Here is a 27,891-nt window from a genome sequence, read left to right as displayed (position 1 = left end):
CCATTTTTTCATACATATTGTACATTTTTGGTATGCATCTAATACATTTTTAATACACATTTAACTTTTTTAAATACATAGTTAATTTTTTTAATACATGGTCAACATTTTACAATACATGAAAAACATTTCTAATGGCAATGAATATTCATATATCAGGAACATTTTTATGTGCATATTTAACTTTTTCTGAATACAGAATTAATTTTTAAAATATATATTTTTGTATCTAATTTTACTAAATTTATATTGCGCATTTTTTGTTTAAATGTTTTACATTTTTTAAATAGATGATCAACATATTTTCAGAGACATTTTATTTTTGGGCATGACAAATATTTTTTCTGTACATATTTAACATTTTTCAAATGATTGATTAATATTTTCAAATGTTTGATTAATATTTTTAAATTACATGATCAACTTTTTCGTATACATTGTATATTTTTGTATACATGAGAAATATTTTTTCTATACACAGTTAACATTTCTGAATACTTGTTTAACTTTTTTTAATGTTTTATGTAGTGCATTTTTTGTATATATATTTAGAATATTTGGTAGCATAAAAATAAAGCAGAAAATGAAAAACAGAAAACCTGATGTACAGAAAAAAAATAAAGAAAGAGGCAGTGGCCTCTCGTGCACTGGGCGGGCCCAGTATGGCGCTCGCTTCAGGCGAGGCTCCATCTCCTTCCCGGCGACTGGAACACAAGGCTTCAATACCGCAACATCGTCGTGTGTTCATAAAGTTCGATAGCACAATATCTAAGATAACATGCACAAACAGCACAAATGGTAAGCACAGTTTGCTAGCTATTTTTGTAGAATCACCGGAACATATGCGATCAGTTCATCTTGCTCTGCTTGAGTTCTCTGCTCTTCCTGAGACTGAGATCGGCCTCCATCTTCTTATCCACGTTCTTGCTGAATCCAGGGTATGGCTCATAGCCAAACAGTTTGTTCAGTATCTGTGCACACAACACAACAGCCAGGCTGCTACTGAGTACTATTAAAGGATTCAGTTCCTAGCAGAAGCAGATTATACATTCCATCTTTTCTAGGTCCATACTCACACAAAAAGATTGCAAGAATTAGTTGATGTTTTGTACCTGCAGCAGGATGAGGAATGGCTCCATGAGGAACACCTCGGGAAGTTCTCTCACCGTCGGCCCTCTCTTCTGCAAGAAGGAGCAGATTCAGCAATTGACAGGAACGTGGTGGCAAAGGAGACGCAGAGAACAAATGTTAATGTTGTTACCTCGAAGAGTCCATGGCCGAGGAACTGCCAGGTCCAGCAGAAGAGATGCGTGGCCAGCACGAGCTTCCAGGAGAGCGCGAAGCCGAGGCGGGCGGCGAGGGCGCGGCTGGCGGCCCAGGCGCCGAGGAAGAGCAGCCCGGCTAGTGCCCCGGCGCGACGGTCCACGGCGAGGTAGGAGGCGGCGTAGGCGAGGGCGAGGGCCAGCGCCGGGTCGAGTGGCAGTGGCAGCGGCAGGAAGTGGAGGATGAGGAGGTTGGTGAAGAGGATGGGCCCGGCGAGCAGCGCGTGCGCGGCGGCGTTCACCGGGTGGCGGTGCTGCGACCGGAAGAAGGCGAACTGCGCCTCCAGGTCCAGCACGCCGCGCCGCCTCCTCTTGGCCTCCATGGACGACCACCTCCACCAAGCAACTCGAAGTAAACCAAGCATGCAATGCACAGGCAGCAGTGGTGAGGCCGAGAATGTACGTTTTGTATGCCGAAGTGCACGACTGGGTTTCTCAAATGGGTTCTCGTGTGAATCCTGCTTTGCGCGCGTCGCCATCGGTGTAACTGCATCAGCCCGTCACGGTTGGCAGACGTAATTAACGCCGACGTGTTCCCTCTCGTTCACACTTCCCTTTTATTATCAATTGGCCCATCAAAATGAGTACGGACTCCTTTAAAAAGTTGCATGCTTGGCCACCACTTTCCTTCATGTTGTTGGTGGATTAACCAACATTTGACAGGATTTAGGGCCTCTCTTTGATCTGCAGGATTCGAAAAACACGGAAAAAAGGAAAAAAAAACATAGGATTAGAACGTCTTCCTCATCTCAGTTCTACAGGATTTAAGTTATTTGATTGCATCATAGAGAAAAAAAATAAAAGATCATTTCAAAGACGTTTGAGTGGATACTAGAAATCATATGGAAAGTAGCACAAAAATTCCTATAGGATTTGATCCAATGAATCAAACCACTGGCATAGAAAAAGTTTCAAAGGATTTTAATCCTCCAAAAAATTCCAATAAAAAACCTCTGAATCAAAGAAGCCCTAAATGTGGTCATAATCCTACTTCCAATGAAAGTGCTTCATCCCTTGCCTTTGGCATAAGGAGCGTCTGATCTCCGTCCCTGGGGAGCACCGGGATCACATATGTTCCTTCTACGAAGAGATATTCTCCGTGGAAGCTAGAGGCGGGGTTTCCCTGGCGCTCGAGGCTTGGCTCTCTTCCCATCAAGTGGATTGGCAGATGAACATGACGCTCTTAGCCCCCTTCTTCTGGGAGGAGGATGTCTTAGGGCATCTTCAGCCGTGCCTCCAAAAAGGCCTCCCAGGCGTCTTTTCGTCCGCCGGCGTTAAAAAATCGGCCCAGTCGCGCCCCAAGAACCCAGTTTTCGCCGGCTCGGGCCGAAATTGGCGCCGGCGGACCCAACCCGAACCCGGCGCGCTGGGGGTCGCTCGGAGGCGCCGGGCGAATCGTTTTTGGCACGAAGAGCCGCGGGCCCACCGCGTCAGCGACTCTACCCTCTTCTCGCCCCTTCGTCGTCCTCATCGCCTCGTTTCTCGCGGCGAATCAATGCCAAAGCTGCCGCGCGCTGCCGCGCCGGTCAGCCTCCATTATTGATGCCTCACGGGCGACGCAGTGAAGGCTGGGCGGCGCGTCCCTCGGCCGCCACGCAATCACGTCACGCGTAACGCGCCGGCCAAGCCTACCACGCGGCGCCTCCGCCTATAAAAGCCGACTGCAAGCGCGCTGGAGAGGCTCACCCCGATCATCCACCAACGACGCGCTCATTTCTCCCCCTTTCCTCCTCTCGCCGTCACCAATTGAGAAAGCATGGCCGAGCGTTTCCTAGGCAACGGCGCGGCGGCGAACGGATTCGGGCGCCGTCATCTGCACGAGGACGAGGCTCGCCTCCTTTTCGAGGCCGAGTACCCGGTCCCGCCGGACATGCGGGTGCCCGGGGCTTGGAGGATCAGCGCCGGTGGCGTGCCGGTGCCACCACCACCCACCGGGGCGATGCGGCGTGCGGAGATCGCACGCATCCGCGCGTCCCTGCCGCGGGCGGCGAGGGAGGGGCCACGGTACGTCCCCGACAGCCCGCTCTGGGAGCCCTACTTCCGCCGCCATCACGCCGAGCAGCTCGAGGCCACCAACGGCGTCGTGCCCTCCGGTAGGCTCAACTCGGATGGCCAGCGCCGGTGGTGGGGCATGCCCGGCCGCACGTTGGAGGCCGTCCTCGAGTACATCGAGGGCGGCAACACGCCGCGCCTCGAGTATCCCGCTCCCCCGTCCTTCTCACGCCGCTGGGGAAGCTCCTGGACGCCGAGGCGCATGGAGACCGGGGCGTCCTCCTCCTCGTCCGGCGGCTCTCCCTGCCTCCGCCTCCGCCCCGTCAAGCCGGAGCCCCAGGACACGCCTGTCAGCGCGCGTACCCGCAGCTCCGGCGGCTCTCCCTGCCTCCACCTCCGCCCCGTCAAGCCGGAGCCCGAGGACACGCCTGTCAGCGCGCGTACCCGCAGCTCCGGCGCCCTCGTCGAGCCCAAGGTGGAGTCCAGCCTCCCCCCGGAGTACGAGGAGATAGCCCGGCGCGGCTTCTCCGACGAGGACGCCATGCGGTGGTCGCGACGACTACGTGTGCGAGGAGATGGTCCGGCAGCGCCGGGCCCTGGAGGAGATCGCCGCCCGCAAACGTGGGCGCGAGGATGGGGACGGTGTCATCATCCTCGATAGCGACGACGACGACGCCCCCGGACCGTCCAACCCGCCGCGCCAACCGGGGGAAGGATGCAGCAGGGACGGCGGAGGCGTAGGCGGGGGCGACGACAACGACGACGACGACGACGACGGCCGCGGTGACTACATGCGGTTCTACAGCCTCCTCGGCACGTAGAACCGCGTGGGCGGGCGGCAAGGCGGGCGGCGAGGGAGACGGCGGGGGTAGCCCGCGGTAGTTTTTTCTTTTTTTGTAAAATATGTTTAAATTTGAACGAACTCGCTCGTGTTTGCGTTGTGTTTGCGCCGAATTTGAACATTTTAAAAACCCGTGGGGGCCGCGGCTGGGGGGCATCACGCCCCCAGTGCGCGGTTTAGCGCCGGTGCGCCCCAGGGGGCGATTTTTTGCCCCTCCTGGGAGGCCAACGGTTGGAGATGCCCTTATCAGTCATCAACCCAATGGACCCTAGTTTGACCCTTGGCCCAGCCGACCTCCCGAGTAACTTCTTCAAGAAGCTCTGGAGTGTCATCAAGGGCCACCTAGTGAGGATGTTTTAGGAATTCTTTGTGGGGACCCTTACGCCTCTAAACTTGGCTATGGAACATCACAGTGTCCCCCAAGGTAGTAGGGGTTACGGATATCCGGCGATTTAGGTCGAATACCGTACGATGTCAACATGGATTTTAGGATCCTCTGCAAAGTTTGCGCCACTAGGTCATCGTTGGTTGAGAATATGGTCATTCACCCGAACCAAACGACTTTTATCAAAGGATGCACCTCTTGGACGGGGTCCTCGTCTTGCATGAAGTGATCCATGAGGTTAAAACAAGACACTAGAAGGGAATTGAACTTTCAGAAGGCCTATGACCGCCTCAATTGCCACTTCCTTCAAGAAGTCCCATAGCGTCGCGACTTCGATCAGTGATGGGTTAGTTAGGAGATGTAGTCGATCACAACTGGCTACATGACCATTAAACATTAATGGATTTGTTCACTCCTATTTTTATGCATCGCAAAGTGTTCACAAAGAGAACCATCTCTCCTTGTTGCTTTGAAACCTAGAGGTAGATGACTTTCAAACATCCTTGAGGCGGTCGACACACAACACACATCCGCTGCCTGATGTCCCATATTATCCACGGATGGGATTTCACATCCTCAATATGCAGACGACACCATAATTATAGTTGTCAACCTCAAGTTCCTCCCTCTATGCTTCGAGGAAACATCAAAATTGCAGATAAAATTCACCGAGAGCGAGATCCTTGTGGATGGATAGAGGGGATTCTTCAATTTCACCCACCCGAGGGGTCCACTTGCTAGGATTAAGCTACGCGTCGCCTCCAAGGGAGGGAAGACGATTACGATCGATACCTACTCCCTCCGTTTCTTTTTACTCCGCATATAAGATTTGATCAAAGTCAAACTACACAAAGTTTGACCAAATTTATATAAAAAATATGAACGTCTACAATATTAAAACTATAGTATGAAAATATATTTTATGGTGCATCTGATAATATTGACTTTATATTATCAATGTTTATATTTTTTAATATAAAGTTAGTCAAATTTTATAAAGTTTGACTTTGACCAAATCTTATATACAGACTAAAAATAAACGGATAGAGTACTAGATAATCCCTTGGTATATTCATGGGGGACAAATCCTACCTAATAGTCATAGGGTGTGCCAGGCTAGCGACTCGAAGTCTGCTAGCTATACATGGGTGCATCACCAACTTGGAGTACACAAGACATGTACTTTAGATAGGTTTTGTTGCAAACTGACGAGTATTTAACCAAAAACTACCACAATTTATGGAAACGTGTCGAGAAACTACCACTTTACGATTTTGTGCCAAAAACTACCACTTTTGTCCTAATCTGTTGCTAAAAACTACCAAGTATGAAAACTGCTCGCTTTGCCTGGGTTAAACCTGAGTTTGATTGCCCGACCCCACTATTTAGGTGCCAGCGTGGCGAAGTGCTCATGGCCAGCCGTTAACGCCCGTGACCGCCTGTCCTCGTAGCCACCCGCGGACCCAAGCTCCCGTCGCGCCCGTGCCCCCGCTCGTCTCCCCTCACCGGCGGCAGTCGCCGACCCCACCGCGACAGGATCCTGCAGCCTCGCCTACCTGGCGCAGCCCCGCTACCCAGCGAACCGCCCCAGGCCGCCCGTCGCCATGGCCTCGCCCCGAGCGGCCGCCGTCCCGGGGCTCGCCGCCGGCAGGGCTTCCCATCACCGTCCAGCCTCGTCGTCGCCAGATCCGGCAGACGCCGCCCCGAATCCGCCTACCCCGGACCTCCCCGCCGCCCTGCTCGCGCCGAAGCGCCGCCTGCGGGTCGCGCCGTCTCCTCCAAATGCGGCCGCACCGCCGTAGTACTTCATCTTGTCCGCCTCCGGTGAAGGCCGCCGCCATCTCGATCTCTTTCTACGGTGACGGCAAAGTTAACGGTGCTGACTTTTTCCATCCTGACATGTGGGCCACACTATCATAAACGAGCCAAAGCGAGTAGTTCTCACACTTGGTAGTTTTTAGCAACAGATTAGGACAAAAGTGGTAGTTTTTGGCACAAAATCGTAAAGTGGTAGTTTTTTGACACGTTTCCATAAATTGTGGTAGTTTTTGGTTAAATACTCCAAACTGACTCAATCTCTACCATGCAAAACGATTAGGGCTAACATAACCTTACCTCTTGTCCACCTATATAAGGCTAGGTAGCCCCCTATAGATAGGCTAAACACACCTTCTCACACAATCTCATACACCATACATGCTTTCTCACAAACCTTTCCCTCATACGAGTCAATCATCAATACAAATCCACAAAGGCAAGAAGTAGGGTGTTACCTCTCTTCGAGAGTCTGAACCTAGGTAAAATTTGTATCTCGTATGCACCCATTAGCTAGTTCCTCTATATGTATGATTCTCCATATTTGTTATTTGCAGTAAATTACACTGACACATCTCTTGTTCCATACCCAATCGCGCTGCCAACACGATGAGGCCATGACCAAGAAGCTCTTTTCCCTATCTCGCAACCTCACACATTCCTACCACCCGAGCCACCTAAAAGCATGCGCTCATTGCACCATCAAGAATCCAGTGTGCCATGGATTCTTCCGCAGGCATGAGGCGAGCGACGCTATTGACGGGTCCTTCACCCTAGGACAGGATGGTGAGGACCACCACCACCTTCCTCTTTGTGCTCGTCGGCTGCAGCGCCACACTCCTCATTAGCTACTCCTATGCCTCAACCTCCGCCTCCGCCCCCGCCTCGCCCTTGCCCCAACAGGCGGCTATGGTGGAACCCTCATTATGAGCAAGCCGTGGGAGGAGCACCAATGGATACCAATGCGGTCTCCCCTTTCTCCTTCCGCATCTCTCTCCAAAGTGTCTTCATAGAATGTTTGTAGCTCAATACTTTGCCACAGAAAAGACCCTTCTTAAAAGTTATTAAAAGTTGTTTGTAGTAAACTAGTAATTAGTATCTAAAATTTATTTCTATAGTGCATGCATTATTTCCAGAATTTGTTTAAGGTTTGGAAACACTGCTTTCTAGGAAAGTTTGAAGAAGCAATCCAAAGAAGTCATTTTCCTACTTGTGAAACCATAGATGTCATAGGAGATCCAAAAAGATGAGCAAGTAGGAACCACATATTTTGACGCCATCGTGGTGTCACCTCCACTGGCTACTCTGACAGGCAGTTGGAGGGTTGGGACCCCCAGGATATTGTTTTCGTGTGCATTAAATAGTCTGGTTGTCTTAATTATGTCTTTGACTATCCCCGGCTTCAGCTTTGGTAGTGACGATGGCAACGACTAATAAGTTTCCTTCCAATCTCTCATAGAAATAGTGACTCTCGGAGTTGTTGATGTTGGATATGGGAGGTGGTTCAGTGTCATCTCAGGTCCATTAGAATTGGGCGAGCGCTTCATGTGTCTTTATGTTGGTGTCTAGGTTATGGTTTTTTTCTTCCCGCTCCTCGCGATGGGGGTGTTGCAGGAGAAATGCTACACTTACGGATGGATTTTTACATATTGAAGTTACGGACTGAAGTGTGAAACCTTGATTGGAAATAAGGAGGGGGTGGGACCCGCGCTGGAAATCAAGGGGAGAAAAAGATTGGTGGGGAGTAGTCCGTAGGTGCTTTCCGTGTCAGCTTGCCCGTAAGTGTAGAATTATCGGTGTTGCAGGCATCCAGTACCCTAAATGGCAGAATGCCATATTGGGGTGATGTTCCCTAGCCCGTTTTGCGACAACCACACAATTGTGACCTCATTTTCTTTCCCAGGGTGTCCTATCACTCTCCATTGGTTCGTGCTCCCTCTCCGCCACAGTGAGGTCTCTCATTCGTTGTTGTGAAGCTGGCAAAAGTTTGATCAGGAGATGGCTCGACTATGAGATTTCAGACCTACTAAAGGCTTCTACAATGGTAACTTCTACTCTAGTGTGCAGGTCCAGTTGGGTCTTAGCACACCGAGTTCTCAAACACAAGGTGCAATGTCAGGTCAACTTCGATGATGAAACGAAAACAGTGGCACACTTTTGGCTCGTGTTGGACATTGAGGGCATGTTTAGTTTCATTACACCGATGGGCCTGGTCTTGATTGCATGTTTGGCTTGAATGATTTGTTGCACGATTCATTTTATTGTCGAGGGCAAGTCAAATTGGTTCTCTCCGGCTAGCAAGGATTTCCTTGCCTCGCCGGGCTGGCTAGACCACAGAGGCAACATTTTATTTGCTATACCAAACGTATATGTGATTGTTTAAACTCCCTTTGTTCACTTTTGTAAGTCATTTAAGACAGTTGAAATTGAACTGTTTTAGATGATGTCTTAAATGTCTAAAAGGTCTTACAAAAGTGAACGGGGGAGTAGTATTTATTTTAGATAATGTATCTCATTATAACTATATCTATACCACTATATGATGTATGAATAATTTTGAATATTGACCTTTGGATCAAGCCAATCCGATGGTACAAAGTTGGCAAATCCGAGGACTATTGGCTATTGAATGCCATGTTCACTTCATCAGATTCTGCCATGTGTACTATCTAAAAGATTTCATTGTTGCCCATAAGCACAATGCACAAGCACCAAAATATAAGCACTTCTCATTTGTTTTAGAATCTTCCGTACTTGAATTATCTAACCTTTTTCTTCTAAGTGAATCACCATTCCTTTTATACACAAACCTCACATCACATTGTTTTTACGCTCTTTTATTCTTTAATTCCCCCAAAACCATTCTTCAAAAAGAATTACATTTTACTTTTATTTTATGTTTTTTAAGGACGAGATACCTAGACAAATATGTTCGATATATTTCACATGAGATTCATGTAATATTATACTATGGAATCTTTGAATATTTTATAGCTCTAATCTGGTTTCTAAACGAATAAACTACGAGAATTAAATTTACATCTACGATGTGCATATACAACTCCAATCTTACATGTTTACATGTTATAATGTGGTATGTCTATATTCGTTCATATTTTGATCATCAAACTTCTACATGCATTGCACGTGTACCTTACTAGTATGGTTGCAGGGCTTGGAGGTAATTTTAGAGCGTTATCTTCACTCTTGCTTTCTCTTCGGTTCTCCCCCTCCCACCCAATCCCTACTTCTCCGGCCGACCGGCGATGTCTACTTCTCCGGTGATGTGAGACTTGTCCCCTCTATCTCACCCGCTGGAGGCCGAATCTGTTCCCCGCCCCGGCCACCTCTTCAACGAGGCGAGTAGGAGGAGCTCAAGTACTCAACAGTAAGCTGTAAGCCCTAGATCCTGGTCTCCTTCGATTTTCTTATCATTTCTACTCAGGGCGGATCGGTGTTTTGCCTGACCAGCGTTGCCTCTTCCAGTAGATCTAGGCTTGGTAGTGGATTTCTCTTTTTACCTGGTGTAAACTAGAAATGTTCAGGAATATTTGGCTCTGATGCGCACCTCTGGATGTCTCGCCCTGTTCTTGAAGGACAAAAAAATGGCACCTCTTTTGCTGATCCCGGTTTTTCCTACGAAATAGCTTCGATGATTTAGTAGATCTACGGTTGGTACTTGGTACAGATGTGTATGAATATATACTTAAGGAAGCAACATCTGTCGCTCTTGGTTCAGATGTAACACCCGTCAGCCTAGCACTCTTTCAGATGTTCTTAAGGAAGTAAATGACCCCTTTTTCTTGCTCAGTATTATACTTTAATTCGGTAGTATATATACTTTCCTGTGATGCCTAGCCATTGTTTCAGGCTTTCGGCTTGTCCCTGAATAAGATAGCACTTCCTTTTCTGTACATATTTTTACTTGATAGACCAGCTTTTTCTTGTAAATAAAATGAAAATGGAATTTATGTTGTGAATGGGTCATTGCCGTTGGGATATTGCACAGGAGAATTTGGGAACACAATTCTCTCATGGTTAGTATACTCTTTCTGCTGATGTAGGTGTTTCTAGTTAGAGGAAAGGAATCAAAGAACCTTCTTCAATGTCATAGTCATCCACCTCATTATCTTGAAAAAGGTAGTGCTTAGCATACTGTCTAATCTTACTTGGAATGGTGCTTACTGTACTGTTTACCGCAACTGTTTCTACCAAGTGCAAGAAGCGTCTATGCGTAGCGCATGGCTAGGTGGTTTGGCGAATGTAATTTCACTGGTGTTTTTCTGTATGATGGATTTATATTTTGATGATACTCTGAGCTTCTGCTGCTTTCTTATAAAATTGAGCTCATGAAATTTGGTCTTAAAATCGTACACGAAGCATTTGTATTGCAAGTTGCAGTTTCAGCTCTGTTTAATTACGAATCCTTTGTCTTCTCTTGTAGACTTACATGATGGAGGCTGCACGATCTCCCCCTTGGTCACCCGGAACTCCCTGGCCTTGTCCTCAAGCGCCTCCCTTCCTTAGCTGATCGTGTTTGTCTAAGAGCTGTCTGCCACCCATGGCGCTCTAATAGTATGTTGCAACCCCTTCCTCTCCCATTCCCGTGGCTCACTCTCCCTGACGGTACCTTCCTCAGCATTCCAAGTGGTGAAATTCACCACATATCTTTACCAGAAGGTGCGTGTTGCCAGGGCTCCATTGGAAACTGGCTATTCCTCACGCACAATGATGATGTGTGCTACTTGATGAACCCTTTCTCCAAAACCAGGTCGGAGCTTCCTAAGCTAGCCAAAGTATGGAAGCGCAGAATATTGGATCCCAACACTAGATTCAATCCAATTTTCTACAAGTTGGTGGTGCCCTTTCCCCTTGACTCGCCGCCCTGTTCCCTTGTTGCTGCAATGATCGTGGACGATAGTGAGTGCGGTACACTTTGTATTAGCAAACCACCGATTGTCACTGACTCTTTCAGAGACGATGAGCTTCCAGTTCTGGAACTTGAGGATGTTGCATTCTTTGATGAAAAGTTGTACGTCTTGGCGGGGTTTGGCCAACTGATCATATTTGAATTAGACAAGGACCTTCGTATTTCATTCATGGAGTGCCTAATTGACTCTGTGATGGACTTAGGTGGAACACTGAATCCTTTCCGAGAGAGGCGTGTATGATAAGGCAGTATCTGGTTGAATGTGGCGGTAGACTGTTGATGGTGATACGGTGGATTCGCTCTATGGCCCATCCAACAAGTGATGACTATTCGGAGCATGACCGTACTTTTGCACTTGTGGTTTTTGAGGCAGATTTGCGCGCCGCCGAACGTGTTGGATGGAGAACAGTAAGTGACTTGGATGGCCATGCGATCTTTGTCGGCAAGCATAGCTCCAAGTCCCTGCGTGCTGAAGAATGCAGTGGATACCAAGAGGATTGTATCTACTTCATGTGTGACTATCCCGAGCCGAAGGATTCTGCAAATCCTCTTCGTGATGCCGGTGTTTACAACATTAGGATTAGGAATGAGACATTCATGCCGTTGATGTCGGGGACTGCAGCAGTACCGCCATGTCACGTTGGCCAGTGGCATCCGACATGGTTTTTCCCTCCTGAAACTGTATGATCGGGCCTTGTGATATATGATCCTGAGAGTAACTGGTGGGTAATGTATCTGAGAGGGGAGTTGGAAGGACTTCTTCCTCGCAGGGACAGGTGAGTTGTTGATGGAAGGTAGAGATCCGTAGTGTTAGTTTCTGTGTTGGTACTTGGTAGGCTGGTAGGTTTAGTTTGATGAGTGATGTGTTCTACCTGGTGGCTGTTGTTCTGTCTTGTGGTGGCTGAACTTGGTGATCTTGTCCTAGTGTAGCGTTGTAACTGCTGTCACCTGAACTTTAAAATGCAGGGCGCTGTATCATCAGTTTTATTTTAAAGGATATTGGTTTGATGCCAACATTTGGTATTACTTGGCAAGCCAACAATTGGCAATATCAAAAGTTCCCAAAAATCGGCAACTTCTTGTGAGGCTGGCAAGTAAACTTGGTAACCAACCAAGCACTAGCCAATATTTGGCATTTGCCAACTGTTGGCTTGCCAATTTTTGGCATCAAACCAATCACGCTCTTAATTAAATTGGAGGGTGTGTTCTCCTTTTGTCAAAATTTTCTTGTATGATGTTAGGTTCTTAATTAGTATGTTGATAGGGATGTTCTGCATTTTCAAGTATTATGGATGATTTGTTTTCGCTGGTATTATGGATGACTTTTAACAGGACGCACTATAATGCAAGTCTTTTGCTGTGATACAAGACTAAAGGCATCTCTAACAGAAGCTTTAAATTCTGTAACTCCTCATATTGGCATCATTTGGGGAGTCAAACCGTAGCTAACGGGAGCCCTATAACTATAACTCCTCAAAATTTTGAGTTAACCCTATGTCTTCTCTGCTCAAATTCGAGCACGTCACACCCATTCTTCTCAAATCTCCTCTCATCAAAAAAATGGCTCAACCGGCAGCGAGATGCCAAATTGAACCCGCCCACGCCAGTACAAAACCTGCCGGTGCCACACCAAACCCTAAATCTTTCTTGGCCGCCCCATTTCTCCCCAAATCGCCGCCGCCGCCACCCAACTTTGTCATCGCCGTTCGAATTGCCATGGCTCGTCACCTGCCGCGGGTAGAGCAGTGGGATGTCACCGCGGCGGACGTCATCCTCAGACGATGACTGCAATGACGAGCCAAAGGTGGCGCAGCTCGCAGCGGCCATGGGCAAGGAAGCCGATGAAGAGGAGGAGGGGCAAGGCGATGGAGGAGGATGGGTCGGCGGCGAAGGAAGCCATGCACGTGGACGGCGCCAGCGACCAAACCTACCTCCTCTCATGGGAGGAGGCGGAGCGGATCGATACAATAGTTGTCGGTGTGCACTTTGGTAGCTGTGTAGGCGCTCGAGTACCGAGTTCGGTGTGTTACAGGGTGTTGGTCTTCCGTTGCTTTGTATGTACCATGGTGCTTTAGGTCTAATCTAGCTAGCCGTTGCTTTAGGTTTTTGCTCGGTTTTCCTTAGTATAAACCGAGCAGCCTCTTTGTTATTTACACCTGTCTTTATGTGGTGCATTATTTCTCTGGGGTCTTCTTGTAATATTTTTTTAATCAATGGATTTGACAGCTCTCCTGTCAATAATATAAAATGATAAGGTTAGAGCATCTTCACCGCATACCTCTAATTCGACCCCTCAAACACTCGCGGACGCGCCTGGTCAATGACAAGGCGTGTCCGTTTTGAACGCCTATTTATTCATCCACGCAGCCATTAGTCTCATTTTCTTTCTCATATTCGGGTCACTTGCACGTAATTGATGGAGATGAAGAGAGAAAGAAAAGAATGAATAAAGAAAAAGAAAAGGTGGTCCGGGATGGGACTGCGTCTTATGTGACGGATTGACTGCGCGCGCCCGGAAGTGTCCGCGAGCCCTCATATCCTCCCCGTATTTGAGATGGATATGCGGGTTCACGGACAGCCCGGACATATAAAGAAGATATAAGGGGTCCGGTTGGGTCATGCTTTTTCTTCTCTCTCCTGTACGGTCACTGACCGGGCACGTCCACGAACATATGAGAGATGGTTTGAGGCATCGGCTGTAGATGCTCTTAAACAGATATTATAGAATGATATCGAAGATGGGCATGTAAATTTGTTTCCAAGATTTCTTAAATGTTTGAAAGGCTTTTCTAGTTATCGTTTTAAGTAGGATCTCGCTCACTCTGTCCTCTTCCCATCGGCCTTCCCCGGCCAGGTTCCAATCCCTACTGCTCTGTCGATTTGAGACTTGCCTCTGACTAGCAAGCCTCCCGCCCCACCTCATCCGCTGGAGGCCGAATCTGTTCCCCGCCATCCACCGGCTCGCCGACGAGGCACCAAGACTCAGCAGTAAGCTGTAAGCCCTACCGCCTTGGCACTCTCTATCTTGTCAGGGGTTTCTTCCAGTAGATCTGGCTGGGCGGATTGATGCTTTACCTGACCGCCATTGTTTCTTCTAGTAGATCTATTCTTGGTGGTTTTTTTACCTGGTGTGAACTAGAAATGTTTGGCTCTGATGCGGACCTCTCAATGTCTCACCATGTTATTGAAGAAATATAAAATGGCACCTCTTTTGCAAATCCCTATTTTTTTTCTACCAAAATTGTTTCAGTTAATTAGTAGATCTGCGCCTGGTAGAAATGTGTATGAATACATTATACACTAAAGGAAGGAACACCTATCGCTCTTGGTTCTGATGCAACGCATATCACTCTTTCAGCATATACTCTTAATAAGGAAGAAAAAAGACACCTCTTTCGTCAGTTGCCACTTTTCCTAACCAAAATTTGTTTTCTTTTAGTCGACGATTGGTAATGGAGTTTTGGTCTGATGCAAAGCAACAAATATTCAGTACTATGCTTTAATTCAGTAATATGCTATCCTGTGATGCCTAGCCAGCCATCGTTTCAGGCTTTCAGCTTGTACTTGAATACAATAGCACTTCTTTTCTATACGTGTTTTTAGTTAATAGGCCACCCTTTTCTTCTAAGCAAAATGAAAATAGGATAAGTGCAGTTACTGGGCCATTGTTGGGAGGATATTGCACATGAGAAATTGGGAACACGGTTCTCTCATAGTTAGTGTACTCATGGTGCTGATATTGGTGTTTCTAGTTAGAGGAAAGGAATCAAAGAATCTTCTTCTATGTCATAGTCATCCACCTCATTATCTTGAAAAGTATTACTATCTAATCTTATGTGGAGTTAGTACTTACGGATTACAATGCCGACTGAATGGCGCTTAGTGTACTGCTTAGTGTGACTGTTTTTGCCAACTGCAAGAAGCATATATGCGTAGCGCAAGGTTAGGTGGTTTGACGAATGTAATTTCACTAGTTTAGTTCTGTATGATGGATTTATGGTTGCCCCACAGCTTCGTATTCTGATGATACTCTGAACTTCTGCAGCTTTCTTATAAAGTTGAGTTGACGACATTTCGTCTTAAAATAGCACCCAAAGCATATGTATTGCTAGTTGCAACTTTCACTCTGTTTAACTATGAATCCTATGACTTTTATTGTAGACTTGCATGATGGACACTGCACAGTATGGACCTTGGTCAGATCTTCCGCCAGAACTCCTTGGACTTGCTCTCAAGCGCCTCCCTTCCCTAGCTGACCGTGTTCGTCTAAGAGCTGTCTGCTGCCCATGGCGCTCTAATAGTATGTTGCAACCCCTTCCTCTCCCATTTCCATGGCTCACTCTCCCCGATGGTACTTTCCTCAGCATTCCAAGCGGTGAGATTCACCGCATATCTTTACCAGAAGGTGCGTGTTGCCAGGGCTCCATTGGAAACTGGCTATTCCTCATGCACAATGATGATGTGTGCTACTTGATGAACCCTTTCTCCAACACTAGGTTGGAGCTTCCTAAGCTAGCCAAAGTATGGAAACGTGAAATATTTGATCCCGACTCTAGATTTAGTCCAATTTTCTACAAGTTGGTGGTGCCCTTTCCCCTTGACTCATCTTCCTGTTCCCTTGTTGCTGCACTGATCATGGACAATGGTAATTGCGGTACACTTTGTATTAGCAAGCCACCGATTGTCACTGAGTCGTTCAAAGACGATGAGCATCCAGTTCTGGAGCTCGAGGATGTTTCATTCTTTGATGGAAAGCTGTACGCGTTGTGCGGGTTTGCCCAACTTTTCATCTTTGAATTAGACAAGGACCTTGGTATTTCATTCATGAAGTGCATAATTCACTCTCCGGGTGACTTGGGTGGAACACTTCAATCCTCGTTGAGAGTGGTGTGGATGATAAGGCAGTATCTGGTTGAATGTGGCGGTAGACTGTTGATGGTGATACGGTGGTTTCGCTCTATGGCCCATCCAACATCTGATGACTGTTTCGAGCATGACCGTACTATTGAACTTGAGGTTTTTGAGGCAGATTTGCGCACTGAACCTGTAGGATGGAGAACAGTAAGCGATTTGGATGGCCATGCGCTCTTTCTTGGCCAACATAGCTGCAAGTCCCTGCGTGCTGGAGAATGCACTGGATACCAAGAGGACTGCATCTACTTCATGTGTGACTATCCCTGGCCGAAGTATTCTGCAAATCCTCTTCGCGACGCAGGTGTTTACAACGTCAGGAATGAGACGTTCATGCCGCTGATGTCAGGCACCGCAGCAGTACCACCACGTCACGCTGGCCAGTGGCGTCCGACATGGTTTTTCCCTCCTGAAGCTGTATGATCAAGCCTTGTAATCTACTGATCCTGAGAGTAACTGTTTGGTAATGAATCTGAGATTGGAGTTGGAAGGGCTTCTTCCTCACTACAACAGGTGAGTTGTTGATGGACGGTAGAGATTCGCAGTGTTAGTTTCTGTGTTGGTAGGCTGGTAGGTTCAGTTTGATGAATGTTGTGTTCTACCTGCTGGCTGTTGTTCTGTTCTGTGGTGGCTGAACTTAGTGTTCTTGTCCTAGTGTAGCGTTGTAACTGATGTCACCTGAACTTCAAAACGCCGGGTGCTGTATCATCAGTTTAATTTCAATGAAATTGGAGGTGTGTTCGCCTTGTGTCGAATTTTTCTTGTATGATGTTATATTCTTAATTAGTATGTTGATAGGGATGTTTTGCATTTCAAGTCTTGTGGATGATTTTAACAGGATGCATTGTAATGCGCAACTCTTTCACTGTGATAAGACTAAGGGCATACCTAACTGAACCCTCAAATTAATTGTACTCCCTCGGTCTTAATTGAGGCAACCTCTATTAATTGAACCCTCAAATTAATTTGAAATTAATTGTACTCCCTCCGATCCAAATTAATTGAGGCAACCTTTATACAACTTTGCATAGAGAATTGTATAGAGGTTGCGTCAATTAATTCGGATCAGAGGGAGTACCACACTGGTCTTATTCAAATATGATTATGCGTAACTTTGGAGCGAACTATACAAGTGCATCCCACCGCAAAAAAAAGGAACTATACAAGTGTATCACACTCCCATGGGCAGAATATCAAAAGTCACCCTTGTTTCCTTGAATGATTAACATGCCGATGCATGCAAATTTGTACTTATTGAACTTGAACAATATAAATGGATTTATGTTCCCATGACAACAATGTGTAGGGGCTCTGCCTGCCAAACACACGCATTGGACACAAATTTCTCCATATTTTATTTTGCGAAGAAAATGATGATGAAGTGCAATGGTGAATGACCAAAAACCACATCGAAGTAAAACCATAAGAGTCCACGTTGCTTTTGAATCTACAGTGACAAGTTTGCATTCAAATTGTTCTCCTTCTTTCCTTATCCTGAAAATGATTCTTAGATCAGTAGAGGAAGTGAAATAGTGCACTCAGATTGATGGACAACAGCAATATAAAAATAAATAGAAAACTACATACATAGGAATATCCTCACGAAACAATATGGTGAACAGTTTTACTTGATAGACAGTACATCTACACAAAGTAAATGAGTAGATTCTTTTATTTGTTGAACAATATGCTGTTGTAACAGTTATTTAAAAATCAATAAAAATACACAGCAGAGTTCCGTGTTTCCCTAAAAAAGGTAAATAAATAGGCAAAGAGGGGGAGTGTGGAGAACACCAAACAAGGCTGTGGATGAAGTGTTTTCGTGTGCGGTGCATGGCTTATGGTCTAAAATAAAGAAACGACAAACAAATAAGAATGCACATATGTATAAATCAAAATTTATGTATAAATGTTTTTAAAAGTTCAATAAAAATGGACATGTACATGTGGATATGTTCTACGTATCTATAAAATTTCCCCAAAATGTATATACATATTTATATAGTCAAACTAGTGGAGATAGCATAGACAAAGTTTTTTTTGGTAGGAAAAAAACAGCTCACAAAACTCCTACAGGTAGCTGAATAGATCTCTAAATATTTCTGATACCATGACATGTAGGGCCACTACTGGTTATGAGAGTTAGGCACACCATGACTGGATCGGGATTAAGCAGAGAGAAATTTGCAGAGGAGAGTGATATGTGAGGGTAGAGAAATCAGGGTGATTTTTTTCTGGAGTGATATAGTGAGATGGGATGAAAAGCTCTTATCTTGTATAGTCTGGAGTCCAACCTGGCCGGTGGAGCCCGTTAAATATGATTTACACTTTACAATGATAAATTCTATCAGTTAAATCATCAGCACAGCTAGAAGTGCATGAATTAAGTAATTAGGACGATCCCTCGACTAATGTAAAATCTTCCATGAAGTAGGAGAACATATGAGCATAAGACAATTTGTAAATGGCTACATTGGTTCAGAGAAACAATACTTACAGATTATTTTCGGAGTGGTTTTGCCAGCAGATAATCCATCTTAGACAGTATCAGCAGGAAGCTGAGGGCATCCTTGGATCACGTAGTGCTTCCGTTGACCAGAGGATGGCAAACCTTCTATGGAAGATAGTGCCACACAATCTTTAACATCAAACTTAGTCAATATCTTGCCAAAATGAAGCCTTATGGATGTTAAGGCTGAACAACTTGCTATTTCAACTTCGCTTAGCTCGAGCTCGTCATCCTCAAGCCCCATGTCAATGTCGACATCCCTCAGAGAGGACATGCCAATCAAGGACAGTTTCTGCAGGCATTCCATCTCCTCAAATGGTGGCAGGACATCTATGCCCATACAGTTATGGAGATGGAGGCTTTCTAATCCCTTCATTGCGATCCACGATGGAGAAGCACCTGCATAATTTATGATATGAAGATGTGCAAGACGATCATGTGGTTTAAGACCCTCAATTACTTCCTTCTGGACAGCGGCACTTTCTCTTGCACTTGCACTACCCCATGAAAGTGAAAGTGTCCTCAGATGTTTTTTATCTTTAATCCTTGCCTCAGAAGCCTTTTGCTTTGTTTTGACATTGTCAAGATCAAGGATACTAAGTGACCCTCTGACCTCACTTAAAGATCCCAGCTGCGCAATCTCAAAGCCTTTCTCTTCTTGCACCCGAAATTCACTGAGCTCTTGCAGAAACTTCATTTGTTCAACTCTTGATATCCTTGAGTGCAATGACCCTGACCCCGGAACGAGGAGATAGCGTAAGCACACCAGATTGCTCATAGCCTTTGGCAAGTCATCTAAACCACTCCAGTGCATGATATCCAGTAGCAGTAGGTGGTAGAGCTTGCATATAGCCTCAGGTAAAGGTTTGCGCTCCTGAGATGTATACCTGAGTTCTAAATACCGAAGATGGATGAACTTTGTGACACTGGATAGCAAAGCATCGACATTGAAATGCATTGACAACCGAAGTAAACGAACATACTGTAATTTTTCCAGGGTCTTCGCAAACTTTGCAGAGAAATTCTCATCATATGTGCCTACAAGCATGAAACTCTCCAAAGATTTCAGAATATCTCCGTCCTGTATCTTGTCTAACTTTTCTTCAAAGGTTTCATTACGTTCCATGCTTCCTTCATTGTACACCATCTCAGTCCAGATGCCGACATGACGAATGAGGTGTACAGATTGGGAGGCTTCCTGAGGATCTGGGCCAGCAATAGTAAGGCACTGAAACGCTGATACTTCTTGTGCTACATCATGCATTAAATCATGCAAAATAAAGTACCGTTCCTCTTTCTGGAAGAAGCTCCCATATACCAATTCATCAAAACTGTAACTTGCTGCATCTCCCAATGGTATCCTCTCATGTGTGACAAAGCCAAGAGCAACCCACATACGTATCAACTGTTCCTTGTCAAATTTGTAACCCTTAGGAAACAGAGCACAATATGAGAATAATTGCTGAAGACGGTCGGGCAGGTGATTGTAACTGAGCCTTAGTGCTGGCATGATGTCATCCGTCTCATTTTGAATCTTCCACTCATCTCTATCTAATATATTTCTCCAGGCATGCTCATTGGGTTTTTTTCCCAAAAGTGCGCCGACACTTTTAGCTGCTAAAGGATTTCCTTTCAGCTTGGTAGCTATTTCCTTTCCAATTTTCAGAAGCTTTTTGCCTCGATAATCCGTATGACCAAATATGCATGTTTGGAAGAAGGACCAGAACATATCTACCTTCATGCCATCCAAGTTGATAGGTGCATTGGATCTGCCCGTCGCGTTGGCAACAGATAGCTTTCTAGTTGTCACCAGAACCACACCCCCTTTTTCCGTACATCTAAGTGGAGCCAAAAGCTTTTCCCAGCGGCCCTGGCTCTCTTCCCACATGTCATCCAAAACAATTAGAAATTTTCCAGTCAAGTGTTTCTTGATGCTGCCCTGAAGCACGTTAAGGTTTGTACTTGGTTTATACTCGCACTTAGGTATTTGTTGCAGAATCCCTTGTGTAACTTTGACTTCATCAAAATTAGCCGATACATAAATCCATATCATCATTTCAAACTTATCTTTCACACGTTGGTCATTGTACACTTGTCGAGCAAGTGTTGTCTTCCCAACACCACCATCGCCGACTATTGGAAGAACTAATAGCTGTTGATGAGGTGATGCACTTGCAGTTATTAGTTGTCTAATATCATTTTCCTCTTCTCTTGGGACCACCTCAGTTTCAGTTTTGCTGTCTACCGTCTCACGTGTATCTATATCCATGTTTTTTGTTGCTTCAACAATCTGACCAAGCTTCTCTACCACGAGAGCTTCATGAACATCGTTGCAAATCTTCTCCAGTTCATCAGCAGTCTTTTTTATCAGTCTTATGTCATATCCACTGATTTTTTGCTCCGATGTTCCAACTTGAGTGATAGATTTCATTTTGGATTTGAAAATGCTTGCATTCTCCAGGTTCTTCTTTTTTACCTATTAATCATAAATGGTAAATGTTAGGATTAAAATTCTCATATTTTTTACTGCTCTGTGAAATTAAATTTCACAGAGCAGTAAGGCAGATCAGCAGAACAGTCTAGAGAAACAGTGCACCAGAGTACAGATTAAAGTGAAGATAACCATGTTAGTTCAACTATAAGTTGTCGGTCAGTTAAAAGAAAAGGTATTCCCATGGGTGCGTTAGCACCCTACGCTTAAATAAAGTTGCCGATCTCTGAAAATTTGTGATATTTTTTTTGAAACTATCTTAAAAACATTAAACATGCTATAACAAGTACAATTGCAAAAAATGACCCAAAAATAATATGATCATGTACACAAAAGTCAAAATTGGTGCAACCTGAATAGTGAATAGTTTGGAGACCAACCATCGAGGTCAATAGGGGACAACTGTAGGGGGCCAGTCGAGGTCGTGTTCGACGTGTTTTCTTTATGACTAATTTTGCCATAACTAACCTTAGCTAGACCGTAGCTGGCACAAATGAGTAGTGAACAAAATATTCATCATAAGTGTGGCAAAATTTGGCAAGAAACTGTCTATGACAAACACACACCTAAGTTATGGTAACCTTAGAGCATCTCCAGCTGCGCCCCCAACAGGCCCTCCCCAGGCGTTTTTGCCGTGCCGGCGCCGAAAAAACGGTCCAGTCGCCCCCCAGAAGCCTGTTTTTCGCCGGCTCAGGCCGAAACTGGTGCCGGCGGACCCAGGCAGAACCCGGCGCCCTAGGGACGCCTGGGCGCCGGCACAAGCGAAAAGGACGTGTGGGTCCGCCCTGTCGGCGAGTCCAGCGCCTATTCCCATCGTTTCTTCCCGCTTTTCCCCCACTTCCCTCCCATTTTCTCCTTTCCTCCCGCCAATCTCCCTCCCGCTCGCCTCCCAGCCGGCCGCCATGCCACGGAGCGCGGCCTCATCCTGAACCAGCTTCCCTCGACAACGCCGCCGACGCCGACGCCCACGCCGACGCCACCGCCAAGTCCGCGTGATGACGCCTCCACGACGCCCAGCAGCACCGAAGCCGCGCCGACACCGCCCAGCGCAGAAGCAGCCTCGACACCGCCAAGCCCGCGCATGCCAACTCCGCCGACGCCTGGGGCAGAGCCCGCCGAGTGATGCGTTGCGCACACGAACTTCTGCCGCTCTATTTTTTGTACGCCTGACTATATCCGACCGCCGAACTGTGACTTGCGATCGCCGGACTTGTGGCGTCTTTTATGAGCGGGAACGACCAAATTCGAATTTTCCGCGTCCTGGGGGCGGCGCCTGGGGGCGTGACTGAGAGCTAGCTCGCCCCTAGGGGCCGAAATAGCGCCGGTTTGCCCCCAGACCGCTTTTTTTTAGCGTCCTGGGGGGCCGAACGGCTGGAGATGCTCTTAGTCTACAAACCAAACATGCATGTAGTTCGTGAGGTCGAGCATGGCAGTCAGGCGCATTGTTCCTGGCGGCTGGGGCTGCCGGGGCTTTGGGTGTGGTCAGTAGCTAACACAGTTGCATTACGTCTTCTTTGTCGAGGGGCACTGAAACCAAACGAACTCAAACACCACTTTACAAGGGAAATAATTTGCAGAGGTTTCTTAGGTGCTCACAAATTTATGGCTGTAAAGTATTACAGGTGGAAGATTTCGTAAGTGTATTTAGTAAAGTGTGTGTTACATTCTAAATATGTTATTTTTCTACTGATGTTATTTGACGGTAAGTGCTTGCTGTGTTTCTTGACTAATTGAGAATGGTTATGTCAGATTCCACATTAACTTATACTTGTTATTTAAAATGTATATTTTAATATTTTCTACTCCCTCTATAACTAAATATAAGAGACGATTTTTGCAGTTCAATTTGAACTGCAACAAAGTCTTAAATTTAGTTACAGAGGTAGTATTATAAAACACGAAAGAGGCTTGCCTTGGTAGTTTTGTTTAGAAACCCAAACACAACACTGACGCATGCACACAAACATGCATCCTACCACACGTACACACAATGCCTACTGAAGATTGAAGTCGTGGAGCTTCAAGATTGACGATCACCACATACGTCTCCTATCGATGAATTTGTAGCATCTCACTGAAATAATAATCCACAGGAATAAGACACATTGGGTGTCAAACATGGGTTTCGATCCCCCTAGTGGGCGGAGGGATGAGGTTACAGCTAAGGACAACTAGTCGGAAACTTTCCATCGGTACTGAAAAAATACGGAGACGGGGTGAAACATATGAAAAAAGAAACAAAAATTTATGAAATGTAAATGGAATGGTGTTTTTCAATGAAACACTGGTGAAATGGAATTTTCATAACTGTACGTGTGGAACTTTCATGTTGTTTTTATAACCCACTCTAGGGCAACCCATATACACTTTTACATTCGGAACACCCCTTACTCCCATGATCTTCCCGTCATCTCATTCTTCCTGAATAAATATACTCCCTCCATTCCCTTATACAAGGCCACAAACTCATATTACAGGTACCAAGATAAAATTTAATGACTCTTTTGCAAGTCAACTTTTCTTTTCGTTAACCGGGATCATTAATACACCACAAGCATGCAACGAATGAATGAGAAGGAAGTGGCTGAGTGTCATTATGACTACATGCATGTAATAAGTATTAAAAAGTTGCTAGTACGAGGAAACATCATTACTTTTTGCCTCGATTACTGTTGGTGGTCTTGTATTGATGCAAAATGTATTTTTGATAGTGACCTTGTATAAGGGAATGGAGGGAGTACCTTATAATGTTGTCAAAATTGAAAGTTTATACTCATTAGTAAAACTTAGGTATATCATAATATTTGTAGTCATATTAGCAGTTGAGTTTGTTGATTACGCTATGTTTTTGTTTATGGTTCAAGAGGGCGAGCATGTAATTGGTTTCTTAGTTGGAGTTACTTTTAATGTGGCGTGTGACTTAGATTTGCTTGCTATATACTTCGTGGGTCATGACTTCGTAAAAACTATGGCTGTGCATGTGTACTTTGTTCGTTATGATTTTTGTAATAAACTACGGCTATGTACATGTGTGCTACAGAGGCTAGAGGTAATATTACATTGCATTATCGAAAACATTCTGTTGTGGTACAATCAAATTCAACCTACATAATAAAAAGACAACAAATTTGGCTCAGAGTAATCCAACACGCGGATCGAATAGGGATTTCGGTTCTAAAATGGTAGATGCATCTTACTATTAACCTTTTGCCTTTTTTGATATTATCTATCACATCTTATTTTGTCTATTTGTATATTTAATCCATTTTACCTAAACCTTCTATTACACATTTACACTATACTAATTAGTTCCCATATACCACAAACGACTCTTTGAACGGGATGTTTAACAAGTTCTTTTCTGGTACTAGGCCAACTCCACCGCGCAACCCCATCTTGTCCGGGTGCGTCCGTTTGGAGTAGAACGGACGAATAATGCAGCCTAACGCGTGGCTTCAAATGGACAAATGTCCGGATTCCGTCCGTTTTCGACCCATCCCCGGCCCGAACTTGCGTCGAATTTGGGGTGAAACGGACATCGCGCGGACGGGCCCGCCGCACGCCCTTATTCCCCCGTGGCCTGCTTGTCGGGGACACCAGCAGTCCCTTCGCTTCCAACGCCTGCATCCCCTCTCCCCGCCCCGCCCCGTCGCCGGCGCTGCCGCTATTCTCTGGCCACCTCCTCACCGCGCGGCCCCCGGCCGTCCATACCAAACCACATCTTGACATGGCCGCCACCACACCCGCACTTTCGCCGTAGTTTTGGCCGTCGATCGGAGGAGGTTTGACCGTCGCCGTCGTAGCCGGTGGCAGAGGGGATACGACCGCCGGCGACGTACCACGGCGACCACGGCAGCTTCCGACGAGTGCTCCAGAGCGGCCAGTAGCCGGCCGCCAACCATCCCTCCCGCATCGAGGTGAACATCGCGGCCTCTTTTCCACCACGACCGCAAGATATTCGACACTTTTCCCACAAAGGTATGGACAGTGGAGATGAATTTTTCTTCCACCACTTCATTTGTTCATCGGACGATTCATCGTCGGATGATGAATATCTTGTGGTGGCTGCACTGGTCGTTCACGACCACATTCAATGGTAGATTCCTCGGTATAGGGGGTCACTCCCTGTCCGTGCTCCCAACCTGAACCGCAATAGGGAGAGAGGCCACGCCCTGCTCTATGCCGAGTACTTGAGGCAGCCAACTGCCGCTGATACAGAAAGATTGTTGGCGACCAACGCAGCTAGAGGCTTTCCAGGCATGCTTGACAGCATAGATTGTATGCACTGGGAGTGGAAGAACTGTCCATTTGCTTGGCAGGGCCAGTACAAGGGGCATGTCAAAGCGTGCACTGTCATATTAGAAGCGGTGGCTTTGCGGGATCTTTGGATATGTCATTCTTTCTTCGGCATGGCAGGTTCTCACAATGATATCAATGTGCTGCAACGCTCTCCAGTCTTCGCAAGGCTTGCAGAAGGCCACTCCCCACCTGTCAATTTTGAGATCAACGGCCACCGGTACAACAAGGGATACTATCTAGCCGATGGTATATATCCTCAGTGGTCAACTTTTGTGAAGACAATCTCGAACCCCAAGGTGAGAAGAGAAAGAGATTTACCCAAATGTAAGAGAGTGCTAGAAAGGATGTGGAACGTGCTTTTGGTGCGCTTCAATCCCGATGGGGTATCGTTCGAAACCCTGCACTGTCATGGGATGAAGGATAGCTTTGAGAGGTGATGACTGCTTGTGTGATCATGCACAACACGATCGTCGAGGACGAGCGTGATGACAATATCTTCGACCAAGGATTTGATTATCAAGGTGAAAATGTTGAGCTCCTGCACCAAGAACCGACCATGTTTGAACAGTTTGTCCAATTCTATCGTGAACTGCGTGATTGACACTCATTTGGATCTTCAAAATGACTTGGTTGAGCACATGTGGGATCACATTGGCAACCAATAGATGTATTGGTTCATTTTATTTTCATTTAAGACAATTTCGATTTGGTTGTAAAACCATTTAATTAGACACAATTTCGATTGGGTTGTAAAAAAGTCTAACTTAACCTCTTTGTAAATGAGAAGGGCTAAATTTAACAGGTACAGTGCTCTGACCCCAGTGTACCGTAAATGAAATCTCCTACATGCAAAAGCAACATATTGCTCCTCCTAATCCATGGCAAACAATATATATATATATATGGTGGATCTTGCCTTCTACCGATGAAGATGGAAACGTGATACTAACAGGCAGCCATAGCTTCCGTTTTCCACTTTCATGAAGGTCCCCAATAATAATCTAATTTCTAAACCATTAATCTGTCCTTGGGTGCCAACCAAAGGGAGGTCCAATCTTTTCCTGCCAAAGTAAAAAAATAAAAATTGTAGATACATACAGATACAGTCGCTGCAATCCAAACAATTAGAGCTCACCAAAATTTTGGCATGGCTACTTAGGATCCAACCAAATAAACCCAAAGACAGAAAATGGTAGATTTGAGAAGGTACCTCTTGCTTGATGCACTGGTACTTGACCTTGTCGAGCTCATTGGCCAAGAAAGACGCATGCTGGTGAACTTTGTTGACGTGATTTATGAGCTCCTTGTTCCTGATCCTCACCCCGGAGGCGGCCGACCCGGTGGGCACGGAGCCGAGGACGAGGTTGGCGCGCATCAGCGTGACCTCTATGGGGCCGACCTCCCTGTCGAGCCCTTCCGACCGCAGCAGCGCCTTGATGGCGGAGTCTTTGAGGTGGTCGAGGAGCTTGTTGAGCGCCCATGTCGCCGCCGCGGATGCGAGGAAGATGGGGTCCATTGTGTTGTGTGGAGAAGCAAGAGGGAGAGGAGAGGGAGACTAGAGGGCACTGGGTGGGTAGAAGTAGAACGCCGACAAATAGTGCTCGCGCACGGGTGCGTTTGGCTTGGCCTGGGCGTCGGGTGATGCAATCATCATGTCTACCGGCCGGGTAATAATGGATGGGTAAATGCGGAACTTGGTGTGCCGCACCGCACTGGAAATGCGTCGGATACTACTACTACTTACCAGGTACAAAAATTTATTACCGAGCATGCTAGTCGCTGCAGGGGAGACATGTGGTGGGCCTTTCTCTTGTTGAACTGTTCGTCGTGGGGGCGATGACAATAGACAACTCATCGCAAGCAGACTCGGGAAGAGGGTCCGTGACTCGTGGTACTATCCCCCTAGCACTGTGGAGCACGGGACGGGAGGACCATCAAATTCATCCAAGCGGAGGCAGATGCAGATGTTGATTCCGTGGACTGCATTCTTCTTTCTTTCGGGTGGAAAGAGTATATTTCAATCACCCATTATTAGGCTAGTCCATATTACACATCACCAGGCCCTCAAGCTAACCACACCCCAGTGCGCTGCTCAATTCTACCAAACATGGCTAAGTAGTGAGTAACACCAGTACTTGCACGAGCTACATGAGCTATGCTTAAACTCCCTCCTCTCATCAAGATTCTCATCTCCTCCACAAGCATAGGGAATCTCGATCTATCTGTTCATGGTGTCTGGAGCATTTTACTTCAATAATGGATGCTCGAGTACCCGACTCCTGGGCCTGCCTTCGAGGGCGAAAAGCGCCTCCACGGTTCGCAGGTGGCGTGTTGAAATATGGCATGGGCTTGGGACCCATCCAACATTTTCAGAAAAATCTCTAAGAGCCCATGTA

The 27,891-nt window shown here is 46.2% G+C and overlaps 3 protein-coding genes and 1 pseudogene across 4 annotated transcripts; 2 read left to right on the top strand and 2 right to left on the bottom strand.

Moving 5' to 3' along the window:
* Positions 1 to 723: 723 nt before the first annotated feature.
* On the bottom strand, positions 724 to 1,737 carry LOC125521819 (2-hydroxy-palmitic acid dioxygenase MPO1). The gene is made up of 3 exons (XM_048686882.2): positions 1,262 to 1,737; positions 1,113 to 1,181; positions 724 to 971 (listed from the first exon to the last, which is right to left on the bottom strand). The coding sequence occupies exons 1-3, from the start codon at positions 1,685 to 1,687 to the stop codon at positions 849 to 851; spliced, it is 618 nt and encodes a 205-aa protein (XP_048542839.2). The 5' UTR covers positions 1,688 to 1,737; the 3' UTR covers positions 724 to 848.
* Positions 1,738 to 9,560: 7,823 nt separating this feature from the next.
* Positions 9,561 to 16,981, top strand: LOC125523406 (F-box protein SKIP23-like). 2 transcript variants are annotated; one of them, XM_048688440.2, is made up of 2 exons: positions 9,561 to 9,750; positions 15,447 to 16,981. In XM_048688440.2, exon 2 carries the CDS (start codon positions 15,453 to 15,455, stop codon positions 16,617 to 16,619), a length of 1,167 nt encoding a protein of 388 aa, XP_048544397.1. In that variant the 5' UTR covers positions 9,561 to 9,750; positions 15,447 to 15,452; the 3' UTR covers positions 16,620 to 16,981. The 2 variants fall into 2 exon arrangements, with proteins under 2 accessions (XP_048544397.1, XP_048544396.1); XM_048688439.2 differs by lacking the exon at positions 9,561 to 9,750 and adding an exon at positions 14,105 to 14,280 and having other exon boundaries at positions 15,447 to 16,980.
* LOC147957952 (uncharacterized) lies at positions 10,806 to 12,483 on the top strand (annotated as a pseudogene).
* Positions 16,982 to 17,387: 406 nt separating the features above from the next.
* LOC125525075 (disease resistance protein RGA2-like) lies at positions 17,388 to 27,079 on the bottom strand. Its single transcript, XM_048690085.2, has 3 exons — positions 26,706 to 27,079; positions 18,694 to 21,181; positions 17,388 to 17,690 (listed from the first exon to the last, which is right to left on the bottom strand). Exons 1-2 carry the CDS (start codon positions 27,009 to 27,011, stop codon positions 18,734 to 18,736), a joined length of 2,754 nt encoding a protein of 917 aa, XP_048546042.2. The 5' UTR covers positions 27,012 to 27,079; the 3' UTR covers positions 17,388 to 17,690; positions 18,694 to 18,733.
* Between the last annotated feature and the right edge of the window lie 812 nt (positions 27,080 to 27,891).

This window comes from Triticum urartu, chromosome 7A, assembly GCF_056163025.1.
Source record: "Triticum urartu cultivar PI428250 chromosome 7A, HENAU_Tu73, whole genome shotgun sequence".
NCBI lineage: Eukaryota > Viridiplantae > Streptophyta > Magnoliopsida > Poales > Poaceae > Triticum > Triticum urartu.
This window is presented reverse-complemented; position numbering and strand designations above follow the sequence as displayed.